This window comes from Coloeus monedula (assembly GCF_965178545.1).
Source record: "Coloeus monedula genome assembly, chromosome: 6".
NCBI lineage: Eukaryota > Metazoa > Chordata > Aves > Passeriformes > Corvidae > Coloeus > Coloeus monedula.
In genome coordinates this window covers 62,555,234-62,580,966 of record NC_138786.1, presented here as the reverse complement: position 1 = coordinate 62,580,966, position 25,733 = coordinate 62,555,234, and the positions used below count along the sequence as shown (strand labels likewise).

General features: G+C 57.2%; 1 protein-coding gene across 3 annotated transcripts; it reads left to right on the top strand.

Moving 5' to 3' along the window:
- Window positions 1-1,494: 1,494 nt before the first annotated feature.
- On the top strand, window positions 1,495-19,252 carry FRMD6 (FERM domain containing 6). 3 transcript variants are annotated; one of them, XM_082284328.1, is made up of 15 exons: window positions 1,495-1,572; window positions 3,151-3,272; window positions 9,787-9,972; window positions 10,757-10,847; window positions 10,990-11,069; window positions 11,746-11,822; window positions 12,313-12,499; window positions 13,493-13,648; window positions 14,179-14,244; window positions 14,334-14,402; window positions 15,087-15,261; window positions 16,139-16,474; window positions 16,569-16,694; window positions 17,408-17,499; window positions 17,582-19,252. In XM_082284328.1, the coding sequence occupies exons 3-15, from the start codon at window positions 9,874-9,876 to the stop codon at window positions 17,864-17,866; spliced, it is 1,839 nt and encodes a 612-aa protein (XP_082140454.1). In that variant the 5' UTR covers window positions 1,495-1,572; window positions 3,151-3,272; window positions 9,787-9,873; the 3' UTR covers window positions 17,867-19,252. The 3 variants fall into 3 exon arrangements, with proteins under 3 accessions (XP_082140454.1, XP_082140452.1, XP_082140453.1); XM_082284326.1 differs by having other exon boundaries at window positions 10,990-11,132; XM_082284327.1 differs by lacking the exon at window positions 3,151-3,272 and having other exon boundaries at window positions 1,521-1,572; window positions 10,990-11,132.
- The last annotated feature ends 6,481 nt before the right edge of the window (window positions 19,253-25,733 follow it).

Below are 25,733 nucleotides of genomic sequence, written 5' to 3'. Positions count from 1 at the left end.
ACCCTCTCCCAGTTCCACCAGGAGCATGAGAACGAGCCCCAACCCAAGGGTTTTCCAGCCCCAGCTCTGCAGAAAGCCAGGTTGTTTTTTTCCATGAGGAGAGCGGCGCGTTGGATTCCCAGCACTGGTACCGTGCACTCCCATAATGTAATTACCCAGCACGATCTGTTGAGCTGCAAACAGATTTCAGCGAGGAGCGTCAGGGTGTTCACAGCAGAGCTGCTCTTTATTTAGGGCTGGGAACAAGCGGCTCCTCTCTCCCGGAGCCTCGTAGAGACTGCGGGGGCCGAGGCGGCCTCGCAGGTCAGCGCGAGAAACGCCTGTAGACGCTTAAAAGTGAGGAATAAATAACTCCTCCAAAAACAATCTCGCCAGATGGCACTTCTGAAGGAGGAGCGGCTCGGAGATGCTTTGCTGCTAATTTATGGTGCTGCTGCTGTTGCTATTCCGGGCCTGGGTCACCTATGGAGATGGATCCGTGTGTGCATCGGCTCCGAGGGGTGGCCAGGCCTCCCAGGAGTGAGCCCCACTCGCCTTTATCCAGCTGCCAGGGCATCAGTGGGGGGATTTAATGGGAATGGGGTTTAATTCTGCTCCTGCCTCAACCTGAATCCTAAGAAATGGTTTAATGTGCCAATGGCTCAGCCAGGGCTGGGGATACTGGGGTGGGTGTGGGGGGTCTTCTATCCAAGGGCGTTTGGATGCCCACAGAGGACACGTGAGTCCCTTCCCTGGGAGATCACAGAATCCCGGGGTTGTATGGATTAGAAGAGACCTTAAAAAAACATCTCGTTCCACCCCCTGCCATGGGCAGGGACACCTTCCACTTGCTCAGGCTGCTCCAAGTCCTGTCCAGCCTGGCCTTGGACACTTCCAGGGATCCAGGGGCAGCCCCAGCTTCTCTGGGCACCCTGTGCCAGGGCCTCCCCACCCTCCCAGGGAAGAATTTCTCCCTCATATCCAATCTAACCCTGCCCTCTGGCAGTGGGAAGCCATTCCCCCTTATCCAAACTCCCTCTCCAGCTCTCTTGGAGCCCCGCTGGAAGGGGCTCTAAGGTCAATCCAAGCCGAACACCCCCAGCTCTCCAGAGCTGAGGCTCCCCAGCCCTCGGAGCATCTCCGTGGCCTCCTCCGGCCTCGCTCCCCCGCGCTCCCCGCAGGAGGATGCTCAGCTCCGCTGCTGAGCACGTTCGGGTGCCTCAAGCCCCGCACGGACCGTGCCCGTGTGTCCTCCCGGGGGATGCTCGGGCTCTTTCCAGAGCCTTTCGTGGGCACCGTGGCGGCGGCTGCCCGGCTCCCCACGCCTCCTCCGGGGCCAGCACTCGGCTCTGCCGCCCGGGGGCCGCCCCGTTGCCGACCCTCTCCCCGCTGTCCCGGGCACGGCGCCGGGGCGGGAGGCGGTGCCGGTGCCGCTCGGGGCGGTGCGGGGCGGCCCGGGAAGGGGCGGGGGCGGCGGGATGGGCTGGGCTGGGCTGGGCTCGGCACGGCTCGGCTCGGCTCGGCACGGCGGGGTTCGGCTCGGCACGGCTCGGCTCGGCTCGGCTGGCACGCAGCGCGCTCCCGCAGCCGCAGGTAGGTGCGTGCCCGGCGCTCCGCACCGCGCTCGGCTCGGCTCAGCCCGGCTCGGCTCAGCCCGGTTCCGCTCCGCTCCGCTCGGTTCGGCTCGCTTTGGCTCAGCCCGGTCCGGCTCGGCTCGGCCCCGCGGGGCTGTGCCGCGGGTGGGCCCGGCGCGGCCGCTTGTTGCGCTCGGGGGCGAGTTGGAGCCGGAGCGGTGCGAGCGGCCCCGGCTGCAGGAATGCGAGTCATTTCCTCCGCCCGCCCGCGGGAGCTGCGGCTCCGCCGGAACCCCCCCACGGCCCCCGACGGCCGCGACACGGCCACGACACGGCCGCGACACTGCCACGGCCACCCCGGACCCGCTCCGGCGCGGGGCGCGCTCCAGGGGCGCGCTCGCCCACGGGACCCCTCGCCCCTGGGTCACACTCGCCCACGGGTCCCCTTGCCCTGGGTCACACTTGGCCACTGTTCTCGCTCACCCGTGGGCCGCCTCGTCCCCTCACCCACAGGTCTCACTCACCCATGGGACCCTTTTCCCTGGGTGACACTCACCCACAGGTCCCCCCACCCGTGGGACCCCTTGCTTTCAGGTCACACTCACCCACAGGTCCTTTCACCTGGGGGTCACCATCACCCTTGGGTCCCCTCATTCGCGGTTTACAGTCGCCCACGGGTCCCCTTGTCCCTGGGTCACACTCACCCACGGGTCACTTCACTCGTGACAGCCCTTGCTCTTGGGTCACACTCACCCCCAGGTCCCCTTGCCCCCAGGTTCCCAGGTGCCCACGGCTCCCTTTGTCCCTGGGTCACACTTGCCCATGGGTCCCCTCACCCCTGGGTCTCACCCACCCGCAGGCCCCCTTGTCACTGGGCCACATTCACCCAAAAGTCCTCTTCCCCATGGATCCCCTCACCCCTGGCTCACACATCCCCTCACCTGCGGGTGCTCTGTGCCTGTGCCAGCTCCTTTCCGTGGGCTGTGGTGACCCACGGGTCCCCTCAGCCACAGTTCCCATCGTCTCTTGGTTCCCTGTGCTCCTCTCATCCGTGGATCCTCCTGTTCCTGGGTCACGGCCACTGTGGGACCCCGTTGTCCATGGGCTCCCCTCACCCACGGGTGACCCCACCCCGTGGAGGTGCTTGGGGTGCCAGCTGGTCCCTGGTAGTGTCACTGATGGCCTTGTCCACGTTTCCCACCGGGAATGCCTATCCCTGACACATTGTGGAAGCGGCGAGGATAAATCCGTGCAGCTCCTAAGCCGGGCTTTATCTGCCACGGTGCCCTCGTGGCAGCAGGGAAATTGGGACTGAGCTTTCCCAGGACCGTCCTTGGTGTTCCCGTGTCCTTTGGCTCGCCCGTGGGAGTGAGGCACATCCCGACCCTGCCATGCCCCTGGTCCCCCGCCACCTTCGCTGCCGTCTCCCATTCCTGAATCCTCCTCTTCTTGCTCATGGCCAATGCCTTTCTGGCCATCAGGACGTTTTTCCCTCTAAGCCAAACTCTGCTTTTCCAGAGATGCTTCCGTGTGGCACTGATGGAGCTTTGCTGCTCTGCCTAATTCTGGGCTGGTTTGTGTTGGTGTTTTTCCACAGGGCTCGCTCTCCCTCTCCGAATCTTGGATAGAGCTGGGATTAATTCGAGCTCTCTTGCCTGAAAGAGATGTTGTTCCGTTTAAAATTCCCAATCCCGAAGGCATATTGGAGTTTGGTTCTAGGTACTGGATTTTTACTATCGGTTTTTAAAGGGGTTTCTTTTTTTAAACTGGGTTTATTCAGGCTCTTTAAACCCCAAGTCTGTAAGCAATTATTCCATTACATGAAAGTCAGGATGCTGAGAAAGATTAATTCAGACCAGATGTAAAAATAAATGGGAATTTGAAATTAAGATGATGTCAGTTCCCTCCTGCTAAAAAAAAAACCCGGCAGCCTTTGGACTCCAGATGGAGTATACAAACCATGGCGCTGGTTAAAATATCTGCCTGCTCCTTAATTGAGTTTTATGCCGCTTTTTTTCCCCCCTTGACTGAAAAGTGGGCTTAGGATATTTTTCCCAAAAAGCTTTCCCTGATTGTGCCCTGGGCATGGAAGTTGGTGGAGGCTGTGGCGTGGCCGAGGAGCTTTCCCGGCTGGAAAACTGGAGAGCGGCGCTGCTGAGGGAAGACAAATCTCCCTCTGCCCGCCCCAGGAATAAAAAAATCAGGAACTTGGTTTGGCTTCGTTTTGCTGGATTTGGAGCTGGAGGCGAGGACGCCACAGAGGGCAGCGGGAGCTCCACATAGTCCAGGCATGGATTTGAGTATTTGGGCATAAAATGGAGCTGGTTTTTGGGTTCTGGTGTGTCTGCAGAGCACTTTGCATCCGACTTTTTCCCCTCTGTGTGCACCAAGCACTGCATATTCCCCAGAGTGGGAATGGGTTTGGGCACCAATCCCATATGGAGTGTGCCTGTGGGCGGGATATTGGGAATGGGGCTCCCCAAAAGGGCCCCATTCTGGGAAGGAAGGGTTTGCCCAGGGTCAGAGCATCTTGGGGGTGTGTTATTGTAGAAAATAACGTAAATATTCATTGTTGTATGTTATTAATATTCATATTTACGTGCCATTATTAATTATATAATATTATATTGTTAATTAAATTTAAAATATGACTTTAACTTACAAATAGGGAGCTCCACGGTTTGGAGACTCAGGGCTGTGCTTTCTGTGGCGCAGGGATTTGGGATGGTGCTTCTGCCCCTTAGGGCAGCTTTGTGGTCCGGGGATCCCACAGCCAAATCCCAAGGGATTTATGGCAGCTGCTGCTGGTGTGGGCTGCAGCCTGCCCACGGAGAGGGGAGCCAAGGCAATGCTCCACATCCATGTGCATCCTTGGGAGTGATGCCTGTCATCCTGGGAGTGGGATCAGAGCTCTGGGAGATTTGGGCTTGTTGGTGCTGGAGGATGGTTCCTAAAATGCCTGGGAACGCCGTGGGATGGGCTCTGGAGCTGGATGGGAGAGCTTGGCTGCCCTGAGCATGACCTTCTCCAACGCAGTCTTGACATTGTTCTAATCCCAAAGGCTCAGGCAAAGTTTCCCGGAAGGAAATCTGATGGAAGGGGCTGGTTCGGCAGCAGAGGAGGGAAGAGGGAGAGCAGGCGTTGTCCCTCCCTCGCTGGAGCCCTTGCCAGGAGAAATCCATCTCTGCATCCACCCCTGGCGGAGGCTGGGACACTTTGTTTATATTTTAGTGCTCCAAAGTCAGGGAATGGAGAGGCCTGGGATGGCTCTGCTGTGGGTTGGATGGAAAATCAGCACTTCCAGCCTGGATTCTGCTCCATGCATGAGGAGAGGCAGGGGAGCAGTTTCCTGAGCTGCCATGGCTCAGCCTGTGTTTCCCCATGGAATGTGGTGTTCCATGGGGCTCATCCCAAGCAGGAGGGGACATCATCCCGTTTTTCGGATGATCCACGTGGCTCAGCCATCCCTGCCCATCGCTGTTGTCCCACTGCAGTAGCCAAAGGGGAGGAGGATGAGGAAGAGGAGGAATGTTGGAGAGGTGGAGATGGGCGAGCTCCTGGAGGAACTTTCCTTGGAGAGGCTTCTCGGGTACCCCCAGCACTCGGGGGCATCTGCTGGGGCTGGTGGGGGCTGGCCCCCGGCTGCCCAGGCTGAGTTTCCAGCATCCAAATAGCTTTCGTGGCGGATGAAGTCATGGAATATTTATAACCAAGTCCTTTTTCCCAGTGAAGGTCTCTTTCATCTGCCTCTCTTCATTAGGAGGAAACTGTTGAGTTCATGAAGAATTGGAGACGATTTTAATTACGGGGCAACCGCAAGCAGGAATTAATCTGGCTTTTGGGTTCGGAGAAGCTGCATTAAGGGACGGCCCTAAAACTTGTAATAACAGCTCTGTGCATACCTGCGCCTGTGATGTGGGGTGAGACCCACTCCAGACTCTTCAAAACAAGAAATTCCTGCCCCATGAATTCATTTTCCCGTCTCGCCCCGCGCTCTGGGCAGCCTCTGGCTGCGGGATGGCCCCTGCCTACGTGTGGGTCCTGGGCTGGATCCCTTCCCTTGCCCCTGGGGTGCTGCAGGAGGGCTGGAACAAAAGCCTGGCAGTGGGTTAGAATCAGGGAATCGTGGAGTTCTTTAGGTTGGAAAAGGATTGTAACCAACCATTCCCCCAGCACTGCCAAGGCCACCACTGCCCCATGTCCCCAAGTGCCATGGCCACACGGCTGTTGAATCCCTCCAGGGATGGAGATGTCTGATAGGGCTGAGTTTTTTAAAAAGTGGATATTTTGGCAAGGAGGGATGGATTTGGGTGATGGAGAAATGGGCAGGATCTGCCTGGAGGCTCTGGGTCGTGGCTGGGTTGAATGTGGGGCACTGGGATGTCTGGTGGGTACCACAGAGGGACAAACCTGACCCAAACCCACAAGGACAGCAACTCAACTGCTTCTTTAAAATCCATTTAAATCCATGGAGAGGGAAAAACGCTGCACATCCACCCAGCCTCGCTTCACATCCACAGAATCTGGGAGAAAACACCACCTCAGCTAGCAAGTTCAAGCCATGTTCAATCCCCACCCTGGAATTACATCCAAATTCCCATTTCCGACGAGAGCCTGCTCCAGCACCTCCGTCTGAACCGATCCCAGGCTTTGCCTGCCCTTGGATGTGTTTGCAGGACCCCGGGATGAACAAATCCCTCGCCGAGTCAGCAGCGCCAGCCCCGGCTGCTTTTCCCAGGTTTTTCACGGGATGTTTTCTTTGCAGCAGAGCTTTGCGACGGGATTTATCCCATGGCATCAGGGAGGGAGACAATATTCCAGCAGCCTGGGCCTGGAAAACACGGTGGATCGAGGAATTTTCTCGGCACGGCTCTGGAGTTACGAGCAGTTTGCAGTGCCTTCCTATGGAGTTTTAGTGCTCTTTTCCCTACAGCAGGGAAAACATGGCTGGAAGACCTGGATCTCCTCACTCTGCTGATCCATGCCCAAGTCCTCATTCCCAGCGTTTTTTCCAGCTGACTTTGCTCTCTGGATGGAAAACCCTTTGGAAAACTGCTTGGGGTGGAGGTTCCTGCTTGGAGTGTGGGGTGACCTCTGTTGCCCCCTCTGCTGTGGGGCAATCCAGGGGGGCTCTCCCTGCAATCCAGGATCTTTCCAGCTCGGAGGCAGGAAGGCTGGGCTGGATCTTTAAAGATCCCTTCCAAGCCAAACCATTCGATGCTTCCATGTTTGTGCCTCCTGTCAACGCTTCCTCCGGAGCGGGAGCGACTCGGCGCGGGGTCCCAGGGAATCAAAGCCGACATTGTCGGAATGAGCAGCAGATGCTTGGAAAGAATTTGCCGGCGTCTGGCTGAGGTTGCTGCAGGCACAGCACCCTGGAAAGGGCTTTGTGTGTCCCCTCGCTGAATCCCCGCAGCTCCCAGGGCTGGCAGAGCCCCTGGGAAGCGCCTGGAACTGAGGGATTCTCCGTAGGGACTGTCCCTATGTGATGGGCTGATGGAATGTTCCCATTCAGCAGCAGGAACTGGGATGTTTTCTATACAAATACCAAAATGTACGGTTTGGGGTTGGTTTTGTTTTTTCCCTCCGATGTCCGTGCTCTGCTGACGCCAGCTCGTGCAGTTTAATCCCTGGTGTTCTGGGACCAATCCAAGCTGCAGGAGGAGGAGGAAATGCAGTGACTGGTGTGGGGGCAAACAGCCCTGGAATGCCAGAGAGCAGCAGGACAAGGGGGAATGATTTTAAACTGGCAGAGGGCAGGGTTAGATGGGATATTGGGAAGGAATTCCTGACTGGGAGGGTGGGGAGGCCCTGGCACGGTGTGCCCAGAGAAGCTGTGGCTGCCCCATCCTTGGAAGTTTTCCACATTGGACAGGGTTTGGAGCAACCTGGGCTAGTGGAAGGTGTCCCTGCCTGTGTGGGGGCTGATATCCAGGAGAGAATCCCAGTGATGGATTCACCAGTAACTCAGCAGCGGGTGCTGCCCGTGGCTGGAATTCCAAGCTGGCTGTAGCCTATGGAAAAAGCTCTTGTGCACCACTGGGACTCAAGGAGCCCTCAGGGTGGGAGCAGGACACGGAGGGTGCTGGAGGTGCCCCGGGACACGGCTGCTTCGCCAGAAACCCGGCCCCTCCCCAGCTCAGCCTGCGCAAGTCCCATCACGCCGGTGCCCGGGAGCTGCCGGTGCCCGGCCGGGCCAGGACGTGCCAAATCCCTTCAGCCCCGTTGCGTGCATGCCGGGGTTCTTAATGAACCCCAAACCCAACCCGACCATGGCGCTGCCGGCTCCCGTTGGGATCAGCCACGGCCAGGCACAGCCTCAGAGCATGGATACCATGGAGAGGTGCCAGGCACAGCCACGGTGCAGGGATGCACTGCATGGATGCCACGGTGCTCCAGCACAATGCATGGATGCCACAGTGTGTGGATGCAATGTGTAGGTGCAAGGCATGGCCATCCAGGATGCACGTCTGTGCTGCGCAGATGCAATGCATGGCTGCCATGATGTTCCAGCTCCATGCGTGGATGCCACAATGCATGGATGCAATGCATGGCCACAACGCACCATCCCAAGGCATGGATGCAATGCAGGGATGCCATGGTGCTCCAACACAATGCATGGATACCACAGTGCACAGATGCAATGATGCACCACTGCAATGCATGTGTGCCATGAGGTTCCAACTCAACGCATGGATGCCACAGTGCATGGATGCAATGTGTAGGGGCAATGCATGACTGCCAAGATGCACAGATGCAATGCATGGCTGCCATGATGCATGGGTGCAGTGCACAGGTGCCATGATGTTCCAACTCCATGCATGGATGCAGTGCAAGGCCATGATGCCCACGGATGCAACACAGAGAACCCGTGATGTACCACCACAATGCATGGATGCAGTGCATGGGTGCAATACATGGCCCCAGTGCATGGGTGCAATGCATGGCTGCCAAGATGTTCCAGCTCAATGCATGGATGCCACAATGGATGGATGCAGCGGAGGGCCATGATTCATGTGGATGCAACAATGTACCACTAGAATGCATGGATGCAATGCATGGATGCAACACACCATCCCAAGGCATGGATGCAATGCATGGATGCCATGATACGTGGATGCAATGCGTGGATGTAATGCATGGATGCCGTGATACACGGATGCAATGCGTGGATGCGATGCACTACCCCAAGGCATGGATGTGATGCACTATCCCAAGGCATGGATGCAATGCATGGATGCTGTGATACACGGATGCAATGCATGGATGCCCTGCGTGGACACGACACATGTTTGAAATCCATGGATGCCACGCATGGAATCCACGATGCACGCACACAACGCACAATACACGGACACAACCTCCCTGGTGTGGTCCCAGAGTTCCTTGGCGATGGGAAAGCATCGCCTCCGGATTTCCCAACTTCTGCAAAACCCCAGGAACCACCAACAAAAATTCACCTCGGGGCACTTTTTCCTCTGTGCTGCTGCACAAATACGCAAATTCCAGGCTTTCGGAAGCCAAAGGCGCTTCCATGTAGACCAAAGCAAATATTTGGTGACAAGGGAGACACTCTGCCTGGGTGCCAGCGTAAATCTGGGGTAGGAAAAGACTGAACTAGGTCAGAGTTTAAAGTCCATCCTCGTGGTGTCATGTGGGAATTTGTGTCCTTGTGGATGGTGGGGTAAAAAGTGCTTTGGGAATATTCACCCTCGGAATTGAGAATTTCCTGGGGTCAGTGCTAGGATGGATTCATCGGCTCTGCATGGCAATTCCCATCTGCAAATCCCTGTTAGTGCTTGGATTGGTTTTTTTCACCCCAGCAAAGAGTCGGAACTGGGGGGAAGGATGTTGGAAGGAATGTGGGGGTCCCCCTGTGGGTTTTCCTTACCTTTCCATGGCTGGCAGGGAAACCTCCTGCTTCCAGCACTGCTCCTTGCTGGCCCAACTGGCTTGTTCCCAGCGGATAAACTTTTATTTATTTTAATGATGCCAGAAAAGCCTTTCCTGAGGTTTTTCTGAACTCAAGCCAGGAGAATCACACTGCTGGCTCAGGTTTCTGGGGCCAAAACCCATGGGGGTGGCTGTGGTGGGGTGTGCTCAGGGGTTTTGGGGGACACCCTGACCATGAGCCCGTACCTTGTGGGAGCATGCTGGTGGCTGGGAAGGATGGGGGACGGGGATGGGGAGCTGAGGGTGCCGTGCCCAGGGCTCATCCCCCTTTTTCCCACAGGGATGGCGCCCGCGGGGCCCGAGGCCGCCCCGGCCCGCCGGTGAGGTGCTCCCCACCAGCCACCCCGAGCCCCCTGCCCGGAGCACGATGAACAAGCTGCCCTTCCACAACAACAGAGTCATGCAGGACCGGCGCAGCGTGTGCATCTTCCTCCCCAACGACGACTCCCTCAACATCATCATCAACGTAAGGCGGCGCTGGGCAACCCCCGAGCGCTGACATTTCCATCACCCCCGTCCCCCGGGGCTGTGTTTGCACACCCTGGGTTTGCTCCTGGGTGTCATTTGGAGCCTGCCTGGCCTTGCCCTGCTGGGGAAATGCTCATGAGGTATTCCCCCGAAGGCTGAGGCAGCGTTTTACGCTCTCCTGCCTCTCCTTGCTCGACGTGCTGCTGGCAGCAGCGGGGCTTGGGGAGGGTGAGCTGCTGCTTGGCACCCCACGGCGTGGCACGAGCCCCATCCTTCAGCCTCACACCACAAATCCCTTCTGGATGGCACTTCAGCCTCATCCAGCCCAGGGAATAAACAGGAGGGGCTTTGGCTCTGATTGGGATGGAGCATTGAATGTGAAAATCCCCCACTTTTTGTTGTATTTTTTGTTAATTCACCCCTACCCAATGTTGCTGTTGATGCAGGAAAATGTTTAAATTCCTTTCAGAACTTAAAGGGAGCTTATCAAAAAGATGGAGAGAGATTTGGAAAGAGGCAGATAATGATAGGATAAGGGGAATGTTTTTAAACTAAAAGAGGAAAGATTTAGATGAGATAATAGGAATAAATCCTTGCCTGTGAGGATGAGGAGGCCCTGGCACAGGTTTCTCAGGGTAACTGTGGCTGCCCCATCCCTGGAAATGTTCCAGGCCAGGTTGGTTGGAGTGGAGCAACCTGGGATAGTGAAAGGTGTCCAGAGGGTGGAATGAGATCAGGTGGGCACAGATGCATCCAGGGCTCACAGAAGGGATTTTTTGCAGGTGAAGATTTTGTGCCAAGAGTTACTGGTGCAGGTGTGTGACCTCCTGAGGCTGAAGGACTGTCACCTCTTCGGGCTCAGCGTCATCCAGAGTAAGTCAGTGGCTTAAGTGTGCAGCTTACCCCTTTTGGTGGCCTCGTTGGGTGACGAGGAGGTCACAGCTGGGTGACCAATGGGTCGTGGCGGGAGGCAGGGGACACGTGGGGATGCTGATGCCACCTCTGTCCCTCCCAGACAATGAGCACGTGTACATGGACCTGGCCCAGAAACTCTACAAGTACTGCCCCAAGGAGTGGAAGAAGGAGGCCAGCAAGGTCAGCGGTGAGGTCTTGCATGGAGAGCTGACGGCAGTAAGGCCACCTCTGTCCCCGTCGCAGGTCACTTCCAGGACCCGGGAGCGCTGCCAAGGGGTGGGGGGGCATTTAGTCAGTGTGGGGCTGGGGGGTGGATGTGCAAAACCACATCCCTGGGGATGGTGGTGGTGGCATCCCTGGGGTTGTCACTACAAGTGCCACCACGTGCCCCAGCTGGGGGTGCATCCTCCAGGCTCAGTCCCTGGAGCTCGGATTTTTTTTTCCTGCCTTATACTTCAGCAGAATTTTTAGGGTCTCTTCTTCCAAGTTCTAAAATCAAACTGGGGTTTTTTCTCCCCAAAGCACCTTCTCATTATTTCAATGCCGAGGGGTGTCCAGGCTCCGATGCTGGTGCTGAGCTGGTGGATGATGGACTGAGAGAGGGAGAGCAGCAATGAGGGGTTGCAGAACTCCTGGGCTTCTCAAACCCAACCAACCTGCTTCTTTAAATCCAAATCCCCTTCATTTCCAGCATTTTGTGGGGGAAAATGGGGGACAATGGAGGAACAAAAATGCCATTGGTGCCATGGCAGGCAAGGGCTGGCTGTGACAGACATGACCCCAGAGAGTTGAGGTGAGGGGTTGGGATGTGATACTGGGATCCCCACAGGATTCCTGAAATCCTCCTCCCTTCCAGGGGATTGACCAGTTTGGGCCGCCGATGATCATCCACTTCCGAGTGCAGTACTACGTGGAGAACGGGCGGCTCATCAGGTAGGGTGTGCCCACCCCCACGGGCACCTCCTGGCATGGCTGTGCAGCCTTGGGGTGCTGTGGGGTGCTGAGCACATCCCAAAAGCTGGGGCTGTTCGTGGGTGGGTGCTGAGTGGCTTCTCACAGGGGCGGGTGGGGACACCACCCCCAGCCAGCAATGACAAAGCCTTTCGGGGAGTGAGGACGTCGTGTTCAGGGGTTTAGCACAGCCTGATTTGGACTTAGGTATGGCTGGGTGGGAGCTGCAGGTCCTGCTTGAGGGCTAAAACGATTTCCATGGGTTTGGGGACACAGTGGCCCCTCCACAGATTTTTTTCTTGGGGCGTTATTCCACCTGGCTGGTGAAGCGGCTCCATGTTCACGCCGCTGAGTGGGAATTTTAACCAACAGGGAAGAGGGAGCAAAACCCCTGGGTGACGCCTCCCTGAGGGCTTCCCAGTGGGTGTCCCCTGGCTGCTCACACCTCCCTGTGTCCCCTGTCCCTCCCCAGTGACAGGACAGCTCGGTACTACTACTACTGGCACCTGAGGAAGCAGGTGCTGCACTCGCAGTGTGTGCTGAGGGAGGAGGCCTATTTCCTGCTCACTGCCTTCGCCCTCCAAGCCGACCTGGGAGACTTCAAGAGGAACAAGCACTACGGGAAGTACTTCGAGCCCGAGGCCTATTTCCCTGCCTGGGTAAGAGATCCTGATGTGCTCCCTGCTCTGAGCTTGGCGCTGGGCTGCTCGGAGCCTTCCGGCCCAATCCCGGTCCCTGGGTTAATCCTGGTTATAAATAACCTGGGACAGCTGTGGGGATGGAAATAGCTGCGGCTTGGGGTTGGTGTGGGGCTGGTGGGAATTCCCTGTGTGCTGTTGGGATGCTCCCGGGGGATTCCCTGCGGGCATTGCCCCACCACCATCAGGTGCAGCCCTCTGGGAACTGGTGGCACGGAATTCCAGAATCCCAGAATGGTTTGGGTTGGAAGGACCTTAAAGCCCACGCCGTTCCATCCCCTGCCATGGGCAGGGACACCTTCCACTGTCCCAGGCTGCTCCAAGCCCCATCCAACCTGGCCTTGGACGCTTCCAGGGATCCAGGGGCAGCCACAGCTTCTCTGGGCACCCTGTGCCAGGGCCTGCCCACCCTCCCAGTCAGGAATTCCTTCCCAATATCCCATCCATCCCTGCCCTCTGGCAGTGGGAAGCCATTCTCCTTTATCCTGTCATTCCAATCCCTTGTCCCAAGTCCCTCTCCAGCTCTCCTGGAGCCCCTTCAGGTGCTCAAAGCTCTCTCTGAAGCCTTTTCTTCTCCTTCCCAACCTCTTTCTTGGTTTTGTCCCAAAATCTTCCAGCTTCTCCTTTTTTCACACACGTCACTGGGGAGTGGTGGCCCCGGTGCCGTGTCCCCAGCCACGCAGGGAGTCCATGTGTGACTGTCCCTGCCCCAGCACAGGTGCCACCAGTGGTGTAGGCTCTGTGGAATGGGCACACGGAGCACCCTTCCCACTGGGAAATCCCACTGGCAAGAAGTCACTGGCTGCTGTAATTATTTAATTTTTGCTTGGAGGTCTCTAAAACGAAGCTCCAATTCCCCCTTTTCCCTTGAAACCACCACTCCCAGGAGCGCTGGGGATGCAGCCCTGAGCGAGCCTGGGGCAGCTGGACAAGCTTCTCTCCTCCTCCTGCCAGGTGGTTGCCAAGAGGGGCAAGGATTACATCCTGAAGCACGTGCCCAACATGCACAAGGACCAGTTTGCCCTGACGGCCTCGGAAGCCCATCTCAAGTACATCAAGGAGGCCGTCAGGCTGGACGACGTGGCCGTGCACTACTACAGGCTGTACAAGGTGAGCCCTGGCCCTGTGGTTGTTGGGATCTTGATTTTGGGAATGCCCTCCCTGAGAAATACAACCTGGGTTTTTCTCCTGGGAACGAAGCCGTTTGTTTGCCGGGAGAGCCGGAGGTGTTTCAGTTGAATCTCGGAATGGTTTGGGTTGGAAGGGACCTTAAAGCCCATCCAGTTCCACCCTCTACCATGGGCAGGGACATCTTCCACTGTCCCAGGTTGCTCCAACCTGGCCTTGGACATTTCCAGGGATCCAGGGGCAGCCACAGCTTCTCTGGGCAACCTGTGCCAGGGCCTCAGCACCCTCCCAGCCAGGAATTTCTTCCCAATATCCCATCTAAATGTCTTTTAGCTTAAAACCATTCCCCCTTATCCTGTCAGCTTGCAAAGTCGCTTTCCATTTTTCATTTGGCACATTAATCACAGAATGGTGACTGGGGTGACTGCAGGAGGATCCCTGGGCTGAGGTGGGGTGGATTTATCCACTTCATGCTGCAAATTGTACATCTAAAACCATTTCTCCCCCCTTAGGACAAAAGGGAAGTGGAGGCTTCACTGACGCTGGGGCTGACAACACGAGGCATCCAGATTTTCCAGGTAGGTGACGGAATGAAGGTGATGGCTCAGCTCAGCTCCCTGCCCCTGCCAGAACCCTCAGCCATGGCTCCCTCTCCTCTTTTTTGCAGAACTTGGATGAGGAAAAGCAGCTGCTCTACGACTTCCCATGGACAAATGTGGGCAAACTTGTTTTTGTGGTGAGTGCCACCTTCCCCACCTGGAGCACTGCTTCCAGCTCCAGGAGTCCTCGGCACAGGAAGGACATGGAGCTGTTGGAGCAAGTCCACAGAAGGCCATGGAGATGCTCCAAGGGCTGGAGCACCATGTCCTATGGAGCCAGGCTGGGAGAGCTGGGGGTGCTCACCTGGAGAAGAGAAGGCTCCAGGGAGAGCTCAGAGCCCCTTGCAGGGCCTAAAGGGGCTCCAGGAGAGCTGGAGAGGGACTGGGGACAAAGGATGGAGGGACAGGACAAGGGGGAATGGCTTCCCAGTGCCAGAGGGCAGGGTTGGATGGGATATTGGGAATTGGGAATTCCTGGCTGTGAGGCTGGGGAGGCCCTGGCACAAAGAAGCTGTGGCTGCCCCATCCATGGAAGCATTCCAGGCCAGCTTGGACAGGGCTTGGAGCACCCTGGGATAGTGGAAGGTGGAAGAGGATTGGGCTAGATGGTCTTTAAGGTGCCTTCCACCCCAAACCACTCCGTGATTCCACGATCCCCAGGCGGGGCATCCCCTGGGCTCAGCTGTGGGCGTGGGATGCCGTTGGCACAGTCCCCCAGCAGGCGATGACAACCCATGGGGTTAACGAGGAGCTGCAGCAGGACTGGGTGAGAATGGGAGCATTCTCCTCTTGGGGGCTGATGTCTCCCTTGTCCCACCCAGGGCAAGAAGTTCGAGATCCTGCCGGACGGGCTGCCCTCGGCCCGGAAGCTCATCTACTACACGGGCTGCCCGCTGCGCTCGCGCCACCTCCTGCAGCTGCTGAGCAGCAGCCACCGGCTCTACATGAACCTGCAGCCCGTGCTGCGCCAGGTCCGCCGGCTGGAGGAGAACGAGGGTAGGTGCTCCAGGCCCCAATCCCGCCGGGACGGGCTCCCACGGGGCGTTTCTGCCTGTGAAAGCACCTGGTGCTTGTGCCAGCCCCGTGCCCACAGCCCCCGCACTGCTGTGGGATGGGCACAAGCCCTGCGGCCACCCCTGATATCCCAGTTCTGCCCGGTGCTTCAGCGCAGCTTTCCCAGTGCCCCTCATCCTTGTGAAAGCTTAAGGTCTTCTTGCTCTTCTTTTCTCTCCTTGTCTTCCTCTTTCTCTTCCTCATCTTCCTTTCTCCTTTTCTTATTTGTTCTTGTCCTGCTCTTCTTCATCCTCCTCATCTGCCTCAACTTCTTCCTCCTTCTCCTTCATCTTTTTCATCCTTGTCTTCCTCATCTTATTCCTTGCTCTCATCTTCATCCTCCTCTTCTTTTGTTTTCCTCCTTCTCGTCCTTCTCTTCCTGTTTCTCTTCCTTCTACTCTTCCTCTTCTTCCTCTTCCTTCATCTCCTCTTCCTCCTCCTCTTTCTCATCTTTCCCCTTCTCATCTTCCTTTCTCTTCCTCATCCTCCTCTTTCCTCCCCTCTTGTTCCTCCTCCTCATCTTCCTCCTCCTCATTTATTTTCTTCTCTTCCTGCTCCTCCTTATTTTCTGTCTTCTTCTTTATCCTCTTCCTCGACATCTCTTCCTCCTCCTCCTCCTCTGTTGGAGGGACAGCCCCTCACAGAGCACAGCAGGTTTGGGGCTCCTGCCCCACCATCCCTCTGTCACCGTCTCCAGCTGTGCCACCACGCTGGGCTCGGGTAACAATTCCTCTGGGTGCCAGGGGGTCCATGCCCTTCCAGGGGGTCTGGTTTCCCTGGGGGTCGTGGGAATCGTGCTGATTCCGTGCCCCCCTTGCAGAGAAGAAGCAGTACCGGGAATCCTACATCAGCGACACCCTGGACCTGGACATGGAGCAGCTGGAGAAGCGCTCGCGCGCCAGCGGCAGCAGCGCCGGCAGCATCCGGCACAAGCGGCTGTCCCGGCATTCCACCGCCTCCCACAGCAGCTCCCACACCTCCGGCATCGAGGCCGACCCCAAACCCCGGGAGATGGGGCCCGAGGACGGATTCTCGGGCACCGGCGCCCACCGCAAGCTGAAGACCTGCAGCTCCATGACCAGCCACGGCAGCTCCCACACCTCCGGCGTGGAGAGCGGCGGGAAGGACCGGCTGGAGGAGGATTCCCAGGATGACGGTGAGGCGCTGGTTTGGGTTTTCCAGTGGTTTTGGGCTTGGAGGGTGCTCTGAAGGTGCACACCTGACTTGTCCTGTCTCCTCGTGTCCCACAGAAATCGAGATGCTGGTGGATGATCCCCGGGAGCTGGAGCAGGCCGGGGAGATGGAGGTGAGCCCCGACATGTGCGTCTACATCACCGAGGACATGCTGCTGTCCCGCAAGTTCAACGGGCACTCGGGTAAGGTGGTGGCCGCTTCTCTTCCCAATCCCCCAGTGCAAGTCATGCCTTTGGGAGCTGGAATGAGATGATCTTCAAGGTCCCTTCCAACCCTGGTCATCCTGTGTTTCTTTGGTGTTTGGCAGAGTGGAATTAGCCCAGGGTGTCCACTGGGACATGAGGAAAAGCTGTTCACCCAATGGGTTGAAGGAGAGGTGGGGTAAAGAAAAGAGGAACCTCTCTCAAGTTGTGCTAGGGGAGGTTTAAATTGGATATCAGGGAAAATTTCTTCCTGCAAAGGTTTGTCCAGCCCTGGCACAGCTGCCAGGGCAGTGGTGGAGTCCCTGTTCCTGGAGGGATTTAAAAGCTGTTTGGATATGGTGCTTGGAGACACAGGGCAGTGGTGGCCTTGGCAGTGTTCAGGGGATGGTTGGACTTGATGATCTTCTCTGGAGCTGCACCCAGAAAGTCACCTGCATTTCCAGGTCCATGCTGGGAGCTACTGGGAGGTCTTTAGGATGCCAGGCTCCCTGGGGACAGCTTTGAATGCCATTTTGGAGCAAATTTGGGAGGCTTTGTAGGTAACGCTGGTTGCAAGTGGAGCTGTAGGGCTGAAGACCCTGCATTGCGCTGAGGGAGCCTTTGTCCCCATGGACAGCAAGAGTGGATCCCAGCAGAGCTGAGCCACCCCAAAATAACCTTGGCACCCTCCTCTTCCTCTCTCCTTTGTGCAGGACTCATCGTGAAGGAGATCAGCTCCTCCACCTCCAGCTCCTCGGAGACAGTGGTGAAGCTGCGGGGGCAGAGCACCGACTCCTTACCCCAGGTACGTGGGACTGGGGGCTTTGGGATTCCCCAACCCCCTGGGCTCCCTGGCAGACCCTGAGCCTCCTCTTGGCTTTTCTCAGACGACGTGCAGGAAACCCAAGACGTCGACGGACCGGCACAGCCTGAGCCTGGATGACATCCGGCTCTACCAGAAGGACTTCTTGCAGTTGGCCAACCTGTGCCAGGACACGGCGCAGAGCTTCACCTTCGGCTGCGCCCACGGCCTGGACGAGGACGGGCTCTACTGCAACGGCTGCCTGGCCCAGCAGTGCATCAACATCCAGGACACCTTCCCGGTGAAAAGAACCAGCAAATATTTCTCCTTGGATCTGACCCACGACGAAGTCCCCGAGTTCGTGGTCTGAGCGTGGGAAGGCTCCGATGCTGCCTTCCCCCCGCCCCGCTCCCTGCAAACCATGGGAACTGTGGCACTGCACCGGAGGATTGTCCGGATAAGGGGCGGGATGGGGGTGCCCGGGCACGGAGTTGGTTCCAGAGGAGTTTGTGCCAAACACAAGTTGTCTTATTCCGACTGGGAGGAACACGGCTCCGTCTGAGCCGGCAGAAGCCCACCTGTGTTTTCTCGTGGCCTCGTGGCGAGGTGGCCTCTCCCCCTCCTTGCCCCCAGGTGACTCCGGGGCAGCTGGAAGGTGCCAGACTGTCGTGTTCAAGCCAAGCCAAAGAAATGTAAATAACCCTAAAGGCCAGTATGGGAAGGGAGAATCAAGCAATAACCAGCCAGGGATCTCCAGGCACGGTGATGTTCCATGGAGGAAGGCACGGCCAGCAGCTCCTGGGGCAGAGCATGATCCCAGTTTGTCCAAAAACCTGTGCTGGAGATCAGGCCGCAGCAGTCCCAGCCAGGTGGGTGATGGCTGGAAGCTCTCAGAGCCATTTGCAACTTGTTTTTATCTTTTTTTTAAATTTTTTTTTTTTGAGAGCAAAACCCTCAAAACCAAAAAAAAACCCAAAACCCACCCAAAAAAAAAAAAAAAAAAAAACCAAAAGAAGAAGAAAGCAAAGGAGGATGGAAAAAGATAAATCCCCTATAAGGATAATGCAATAATGCATCCCAAACATTGACTATCTAGAGAATACATATATAAATATATCAAGGTATGTATGTTTATATATGTCTGGATCTTATAGACCCATTTGTGTTTTACTCCTGCTCTAAAACACCTTTTATACAAAGGATCTGCCTCTCTTCTTTCACGAGCTCTGTCAGCAATCCTATATTTTTCCTAAGCACTAAGGTGAGAAAACAGACTTTCCTCTCGAGGAGAACGTGCATCCAAACCGCCTCGTCCGTGTGGCTCTTCCCGCTGCCGTCTCCGTTCCCGTTTCCCAAGGCTTTCCATGTGTCTTTAGGTGTCTTACAGTTGGAATCATTCTGCCAGAGGATGATGGTGACGTGCTAGGAAAATCCCAGGGTGGTTTCTGAGTGCGTCCCAGGGAAGCCAGACAGCCCCGGTGGAATATTTGCCGTCGGTTCCGGAGGGTGAAGCATTGCAGAGTTGATGATCACAGCACAATGCCTTTGTAGTGGGTATTTTTAATTAGAGTTTAGCCATTGACAGCCAAAGTTTTGCCATATTTTGATATACCACCGTTTTTTTTTTTTTTTAACTGGAAGCTTTTTCTTAAAAAAACAAACCAAAAAAAAATTGTAATTATTTTATAAATAAGCACAATCTTATTTTTATAAGAAATGTTGGGGGAGGGAGCTGAGAAAGGGGAGCTGGTACCAAAAGAAATGGAGCGTAGCTATAGGTAGAGTGCACTAAAAAATCCCTTGGGATGTTGGGATATGGGAGAGCTGCTGTGGGACCGTGCCACTGGCACCGTGTCCCCACCCCAGAGCTTGATCTGGCCCTGCCTGAGGGGTTTTATGGGAAAAATGTCAACATCCAAATGCTGGCAGGGCAGGATGGGGTCCCTAAAGCATCCTGCTCTCCCTAAATCCCCACAGGGCAGGATGATGGTCCCTAAATCCCCACAGGGCAGGATGGGGTCCCTAAATCCCCACAGGGCAGGATGGGGGTCCCTAAAGCATCCTGCTCTCCCTAAATCCCCACAGGGCAGGATGGGGGTCCCTAAAGCATCCTGCTCTCCCTAAATCCCCACAGGGCAGCTGGAGCGATGCTGCCTGGGGCTCAGGACTGTGTATCCTGCTCTGGCTTGGGGGAGACCCCACCAAATACCCCAAAAATCTCTCTTTGGGTGCCATATCCGTGGCTGGGATAAGGTTTGTGACTCCAGACCCCATCCATGGCTGGGTTTGCAGTGTGTGCACCAGCAGCGTGAGCTTCCATGCTGGCACAGGCAGGAAAATTCCCCAAATTCATCCCCAGCCTCTTTTTCCCCGCTGTGGCAGCCCCTGGGGGCTGCAGCACCACCCTGGGTGCTCTCCATGGGATCCTCACCCTGCAGAAACCCAGAGCTGGAGGGAAAAAAGGGATAAATCGTGTAAAGAAATGCTCAACGCTGCTCTGAAGTGGGGAGGGGGCAGCCAAAGCAGGGCCTCTCCTTTTCTCCTCCCCATCCCATTGTCCTGCAGTCGAAGCTGGAGTGATGAGATCGGAGTGATGGGGTTGGGATGTTGTTGAGGGCTCTGATGGAGCTTATCCCTACAAACAGCAGCAGTGCCAGGGAGCAGGGGGACACAGAGGTGCCATTTATTCCCAGTTATTCCGCAGGTGGCCGGGGTGGCTCCGGCAGGGGCCGGGGGTGGCCGTGCCCGCCTGCCCTTGGGGCCGTTCCCCCTGCAATAAGGGGCTGTCTGTCTGCACAAAATAGTCCTTTCTGTGAAAGGATCTTCCCATCAGGGCGATGGGAGAGCCCAGTGACTGTGTTGCAAAAGGAAACAAAAAAAAAAAAAATAGAAAACTCAAGGAAAATGACATGAAAAGCCCCGGAGCGAAATTCTTTTGTACCAATGAAGTTTGTTGTGTGCCTTTTGCAGTACGGCTGGACGTGACAATAAAGTGACAGTTGTTTGCATCACTTCGACTCTTGGAGATCTAAAATGCTCCCAGGCTTAAGGGAGAGCTGGAACACGGCTGAATTTAAGGACAACGTTGCATTTATTGCGTTCTCTGCTCCGGCAGTCCTGGCTCCAGAGAGCAGGTTAATGCAACTCCTGCCCCAGGCAGGGCAGTGGATGGGCTGAGCCTTTCATTCCTGATTTTTGGTGATTTTTGTGGAAGTGACAGCCGGTTCCAGCGCTCTGGAGTTGGGAGGAGGCGAGGTGGGAGCTCCTGAAATACGTGGAGTGTCCGTAGTACGGATCCTGGTGAGATGCTCAGGGCGGTCCCCAACCTTCAGGAGCTGTGGGGATGAAGGGTTGAACCCCTCCTTGTGGAGCTGGCTGGGCAGAGCCTGTCCCAGCCCCCCAAGATCCCAATCCTGCTCCCCACCTCGGCCAGGGGACGGGCAGCACTCATTGTGTGACACTTCCCTTTCCTTCCTCTTCCTCCTCTGCTTGGAACCGGCTCTCTGTAGGGACACTGGGATGGGTGTTTGGGAGCAGCACCCAGGTGGGTTTTCCCAAGGGAGGGAGCTCCACAGTGTTGGTTCAAGGTGTGATTCCGAGCAGGATCCTGAGTGGATGTTTTTGGGTGGAGCATGTGGATTCTCCAGTGTCTGCTGGAGGGTTTGTGCTGCCTTTCTCCTCCACAGCACCCGGGACCACCCTCCCGTCTCCCACTGGTGCTAATTAAACTCAGAACATAATTGGCCAGTTTTTTTTCCTTGTGGTTTTGCCAGGTTTGCTGATCCTGGCACCTCCTTCCTCCAGCCAAGGAAAACTGTGGAAGGTACCAACACCCACAACCTTTCTGTGTCCCCATTCCCAGTTTCTGGAGCGTCTCTTGATCCTCAGTGTATTTATCCTCTCACAGGGAGAGGGTATGGAGTGTCAGGACACAGGGAATGGCTCCCACTGCCAGAGGGCAGGGTTAGATGGGATATTGGGATGGAATTCCTGGCTCTGAAGGTGCTGAGGCCCTGGCTCAGGGTGCCCAGAGAAGCTGTGGCTGCCTCTGGATCACTGGAATTGTTCCAGGCCAGGTTGGATGAGGCTTGGAGCAGCCTGGGCTAGTGGAAGGTGTCCCTGCCCATGGCAGGGGATGGAACTGGAAGATCTTTAAGGTCCCTTCCAACCCAAACCATTCTAGGATTCCATGAAGATGATGATGAAGAGCCTGTTTTCCCATGGAAGAAGCATCAGTAAAGCTTCCAGAGCGGTTTCTCCCAGCACACACCACTGCCCTGTGGCCCTGGATGCAGCCATGGCCCAGTTTAAGGCTGGGGCCCAGGAGCCTGGAGCATCCCTGGATGCTGCCTGCTCTCCATCCATCCCTCTTCCAAACCCCCTGGGAGAGGGACGGGGATGGAGATGTGGGGCTGTACCCCTCCGGAACGCCCCACTGCCCCCCTCCCCTGGCACCTTCAGCATCCACAGTGCCAGGAGCATCCAGTGCCTTTTCCACAGGCTCCAGAAATAATTGCATGTTCCCAGCAAATTCCCTTTGTCCTCTATAAATATCCCTTGGCCCCGGCGAGGCGGGCGCTGACCATCCGCAGGTCTGGGGCCCTAATTGCTGATTTCTGCTAAGATGCAACATTTTTGGGGGCAGGAGGGGGGAGCACGAGGGGATGAGCCACTTCTGGGAGGGGGACTGCATTGTCTGCTGCTAACTATAGCCTCCAGATTTCATCCCTGCCCTATAAAACACCGGAATTTTCCTCAAACCAGATGGGGAAGTGTTTGTTGCACCGGCCAGCCCTGGCTGGCGGGGGTGAGGAGGGGGAGGGAACTCTCCCCTCCCCGCGGGCTGTGCTTAGGAAAGGCTAAATGGGAACGAATTTAATGAATCCCCCTCCCTCTGATGACTTGACTTCCATTCCTGCTTCATCTCAGCACGGGGGAGGTCCCCAGGGGAGGGAAAGGTCCTCGAGTTCCCATCCCGGCGTGTCCCCAGGCACCCACGCTGGCCTTTTCTCTGGGATGCTCCCTGCTGCTGGCAGCCCTCCTGCTGCTCTGCCTTACCGCTCCATGCCTGACTCAAAGGCTGCCCTGGGGCCGTCTCTTCTCCAGTCGCTCCATTTCCGAATTTCGCAGCTCCCCTCACTATTCCAGGGCGGCCGGAGAAGTCGGAGACTTTGGGTTTGTGGGGTGACCACGGGCAAATGCCAATTTCGTGGAGCTGACTGCAAAAAGGGAAATGTTGCAGTGGCATCCTTAATTTATTCATTAATTTCGTGACCAGATGCAAACGGGAGCTGCTTTCTCCTGCTGTTAAGCAGGGGTGGGTGCCTGGCCCTGCACCCTCTTCTTATCAGCCCTCCCAAAACAATCACGGCTGGACGTGCCCACCAGCACCACCCCATTGAGGCAGCAGGGACTAATTGGTGAGAATCACAAAAATCCCCCGTGTGCTGGTGGCTTTTTAGGGAATTTTTGGCACCCTGAAATGATCCCTGGATGCAACACTTTTAATTAACGCGGGTGCCCTGCGCCGTGCCGGGGTCACTGTGCAGGGCTGGGGGGGACCCTGCCAGCTCCATGCTGGGTGTCCAGGGGCATCCCAGGCGGGTGCCAGCGCTCCAGGGGCAGCTCTGGGTGGGTTTTTGGGATGTCGAGGTGCTGTGCCAGGCTGTGCAGGGCAGCGGAGGAAATCAGTCATCGAAGGAAATCAGTCAGCGGGTGTTGCTGTGGAAACGCGAGGGGAAGCCCGGACCGTAGCAGCCAGCGAGGCTCTGCCAGGACCCTGCGGAGCCTGGCCGGGGGAGGGGTGACACACAGCCCCCGTGTCCCCCGCTGCGGCCCCGGGGGGCTCCCGATGTCACCCTTTTGGGATGTTCCCAAAGGGAGCTGCATCCCGCGGTGCTGCTGCTGCTGCTGTGGGCGCTGGCAGCGCTGCTCTGGGGGCTGCGCCCCTCCCCAGCTCTGCTGTGCCCCCCGCCCCAGCCCTGCCTGGGGGACACAGGAACTTCTTTTCTTATAAATCATGGAATTCCAGGATGGTTTGGGTTGGAAGGGAGCTTAAAGCCCATCCCATTCCACCTCTGCTATGGGCAGGGACACCTCCCACTGTCCCAGGCTGCTCCAAGCCCCGTCCAAACTGGCCTGGGACACTGCCAGCGATCCAGGGGCAGCCACAGCTGCTCTGGGCACCCTGTGCCAGGGCCTCCCCACCCTCCCAGGGAAGGATTTCCATAAGGACACAGCTGGGCTGGGCCAGGTGGAGGAAAAGGAAAAGCTGCCTTATAAAAAACCCATCAGCTCCCTCCAAAGTCTTCCACCTGGAATCCCCCAAACTGCGGTGTGGGCTCAAATTGATGGAAAAGAAAATATAAAATACTGAGTGATCCTCCCCTGAGCTGGCCCCTAAATGGGAGCTTTTGAGTGAGGAAGGGTTTGAGGTACAGGGAGGGGTCTGGGTGTGCCAGAGGGATGGGGGCTGTCGGTGAGGGAAGGGACGGGAGGGATCCAGGGTTTTGGGGGGCTTGGGTGACATGGAGGGATCAAGGCACGGGGTGCTTGGAGTGGTGTAGGGGGTGAGAGGGGGCAGGGATGGGTTCAGGGGGGCTGTGGGTGCAGGGATGGGTGTGTGGGGTTCAGGGGGTGTGATGGGGTACAGGGGTGGTTTAGGGGTGGGATGGTTCAGGAGGGGATATGTGGGGTGCAGGGGGTGTGATGGGTGCAGGGGGAGTGCAGGGGGTGTGAATCGTTCAGGGGGGCACATATGGGGTTCAGGGGGTGTGATGGGTGCAGGGGGGTGTATCTTGGGTTCAGGGACAGTCCAGGGGGTGTGATGGGTGCAGGGGGTGTGTATGGGGTGCGGGGGGGGGCTGGGTGTAGGAAATGTGGGTGCAGACGGGTGTGGGGTGCAGGATGGGGGTACAGCGGGTGGCTGTGTGGGTTGTGGGGTTGGCACGTAGCGTGTGTGGGGTGCAGGGTCGGGGCGTGAATGGGGCGGACGAGGGACAAGGGGCGATATAAGGGACAGGAGATGGGCAGAGCCACGGAGAGGGGCCGGCGCGGGGTGCGGGGCAGGGGAGGAGGCAGAGGGGTCTGGGCAAAAGCGATCCGCACAACCCGGGGATCGCAGAGGAGAGCAGGAGGAGGAGGAGAGGAGGAGGAGGAGGAGGAGGAGAAGAGGAGGAGGAGGAGGAAGTCGGGGCTGAGCCGCTTCCTGTAGGCAGCGGGATGAGCGCAGACAAAGCTGGGTGGGGACTCGCCGCTCGGGGCTGCTGCTGACCACCCTCCTCCTCCTCCTGCGGCCGCATCCCTCCGACCCTCCCTCCTCCATCTCTTCCTCCATCGCTTCCTCCATCCTTCCCTCCATCCATCCATCCCAGCGTCCGTCCATCCATCCCTCCATCCGTCCGTCCGTCCCGCCGCCGCCCGCCCCGCGGGGACCGGGGCACCGCCGCCCGCTTCCAGGTACCGCCGGGCACAGGGGGGAGCGGGGCTGGGGGCACTGGGAGCACTGGGAGCACTGGGAGGGCTGGCACTGCCCGCACCGGCGCACGGTGGGGCTGGGCAGGGCGGTCCCCACCCCCGCCACTCGCTGTCACTGACCCCCGTGGGGACCGAGCCGCTCCTAAATCGGCAGAAAATCCCCCCAAATCCCGCAGGGAGCCAATCGCCGCATGCTCCGACCCCACGGGGACCCCACAGTCTCGGGGGGCGATGGGGGCGCGGGGGTCCCAGCCCCCGGGGGCCGGGAAGGTGCCTTGTACAGGGAGTTCAGTCTCCCAACAAAGGTTGGATTTAGAGGGTTTGATCCTCCTTAATCAACTGATTTGCCATCACAGGCAAGGCTTTCTCCGTGGATGAATGAGGCGTAGTGTTCTTTCTTTCCCGATTTTTTTTTTAAATCACGGGAAGGAAGGAGCAGGGAGACTTTCCCAACCCCAAATCCCCGCAGCAGCCTCAGCTGCGATCAGCCCCAGCCTGGCTTGGAGGGATTTGGGGTGATGTCCACGCAGGTGGAAGGGCATCCGTCCTGCCATCCCTTACAGCACTGTCCCTCTCCCAGCGTTTCTGCCAAAATCCGTATTTTTCCCAGCAGTGCTTTGGGTGAATGATTCCCGGGAAAATCGCCGGGAAGATGAGCTCAAGGAAAACTGGTCCAGGGCTCGCTTGCCCCAGTGGGAGGGGAATCCAGCAAAAAGCTGCCAGAGGGAAGATTTGGAATAGATATTAGGAGGAAATTCCTG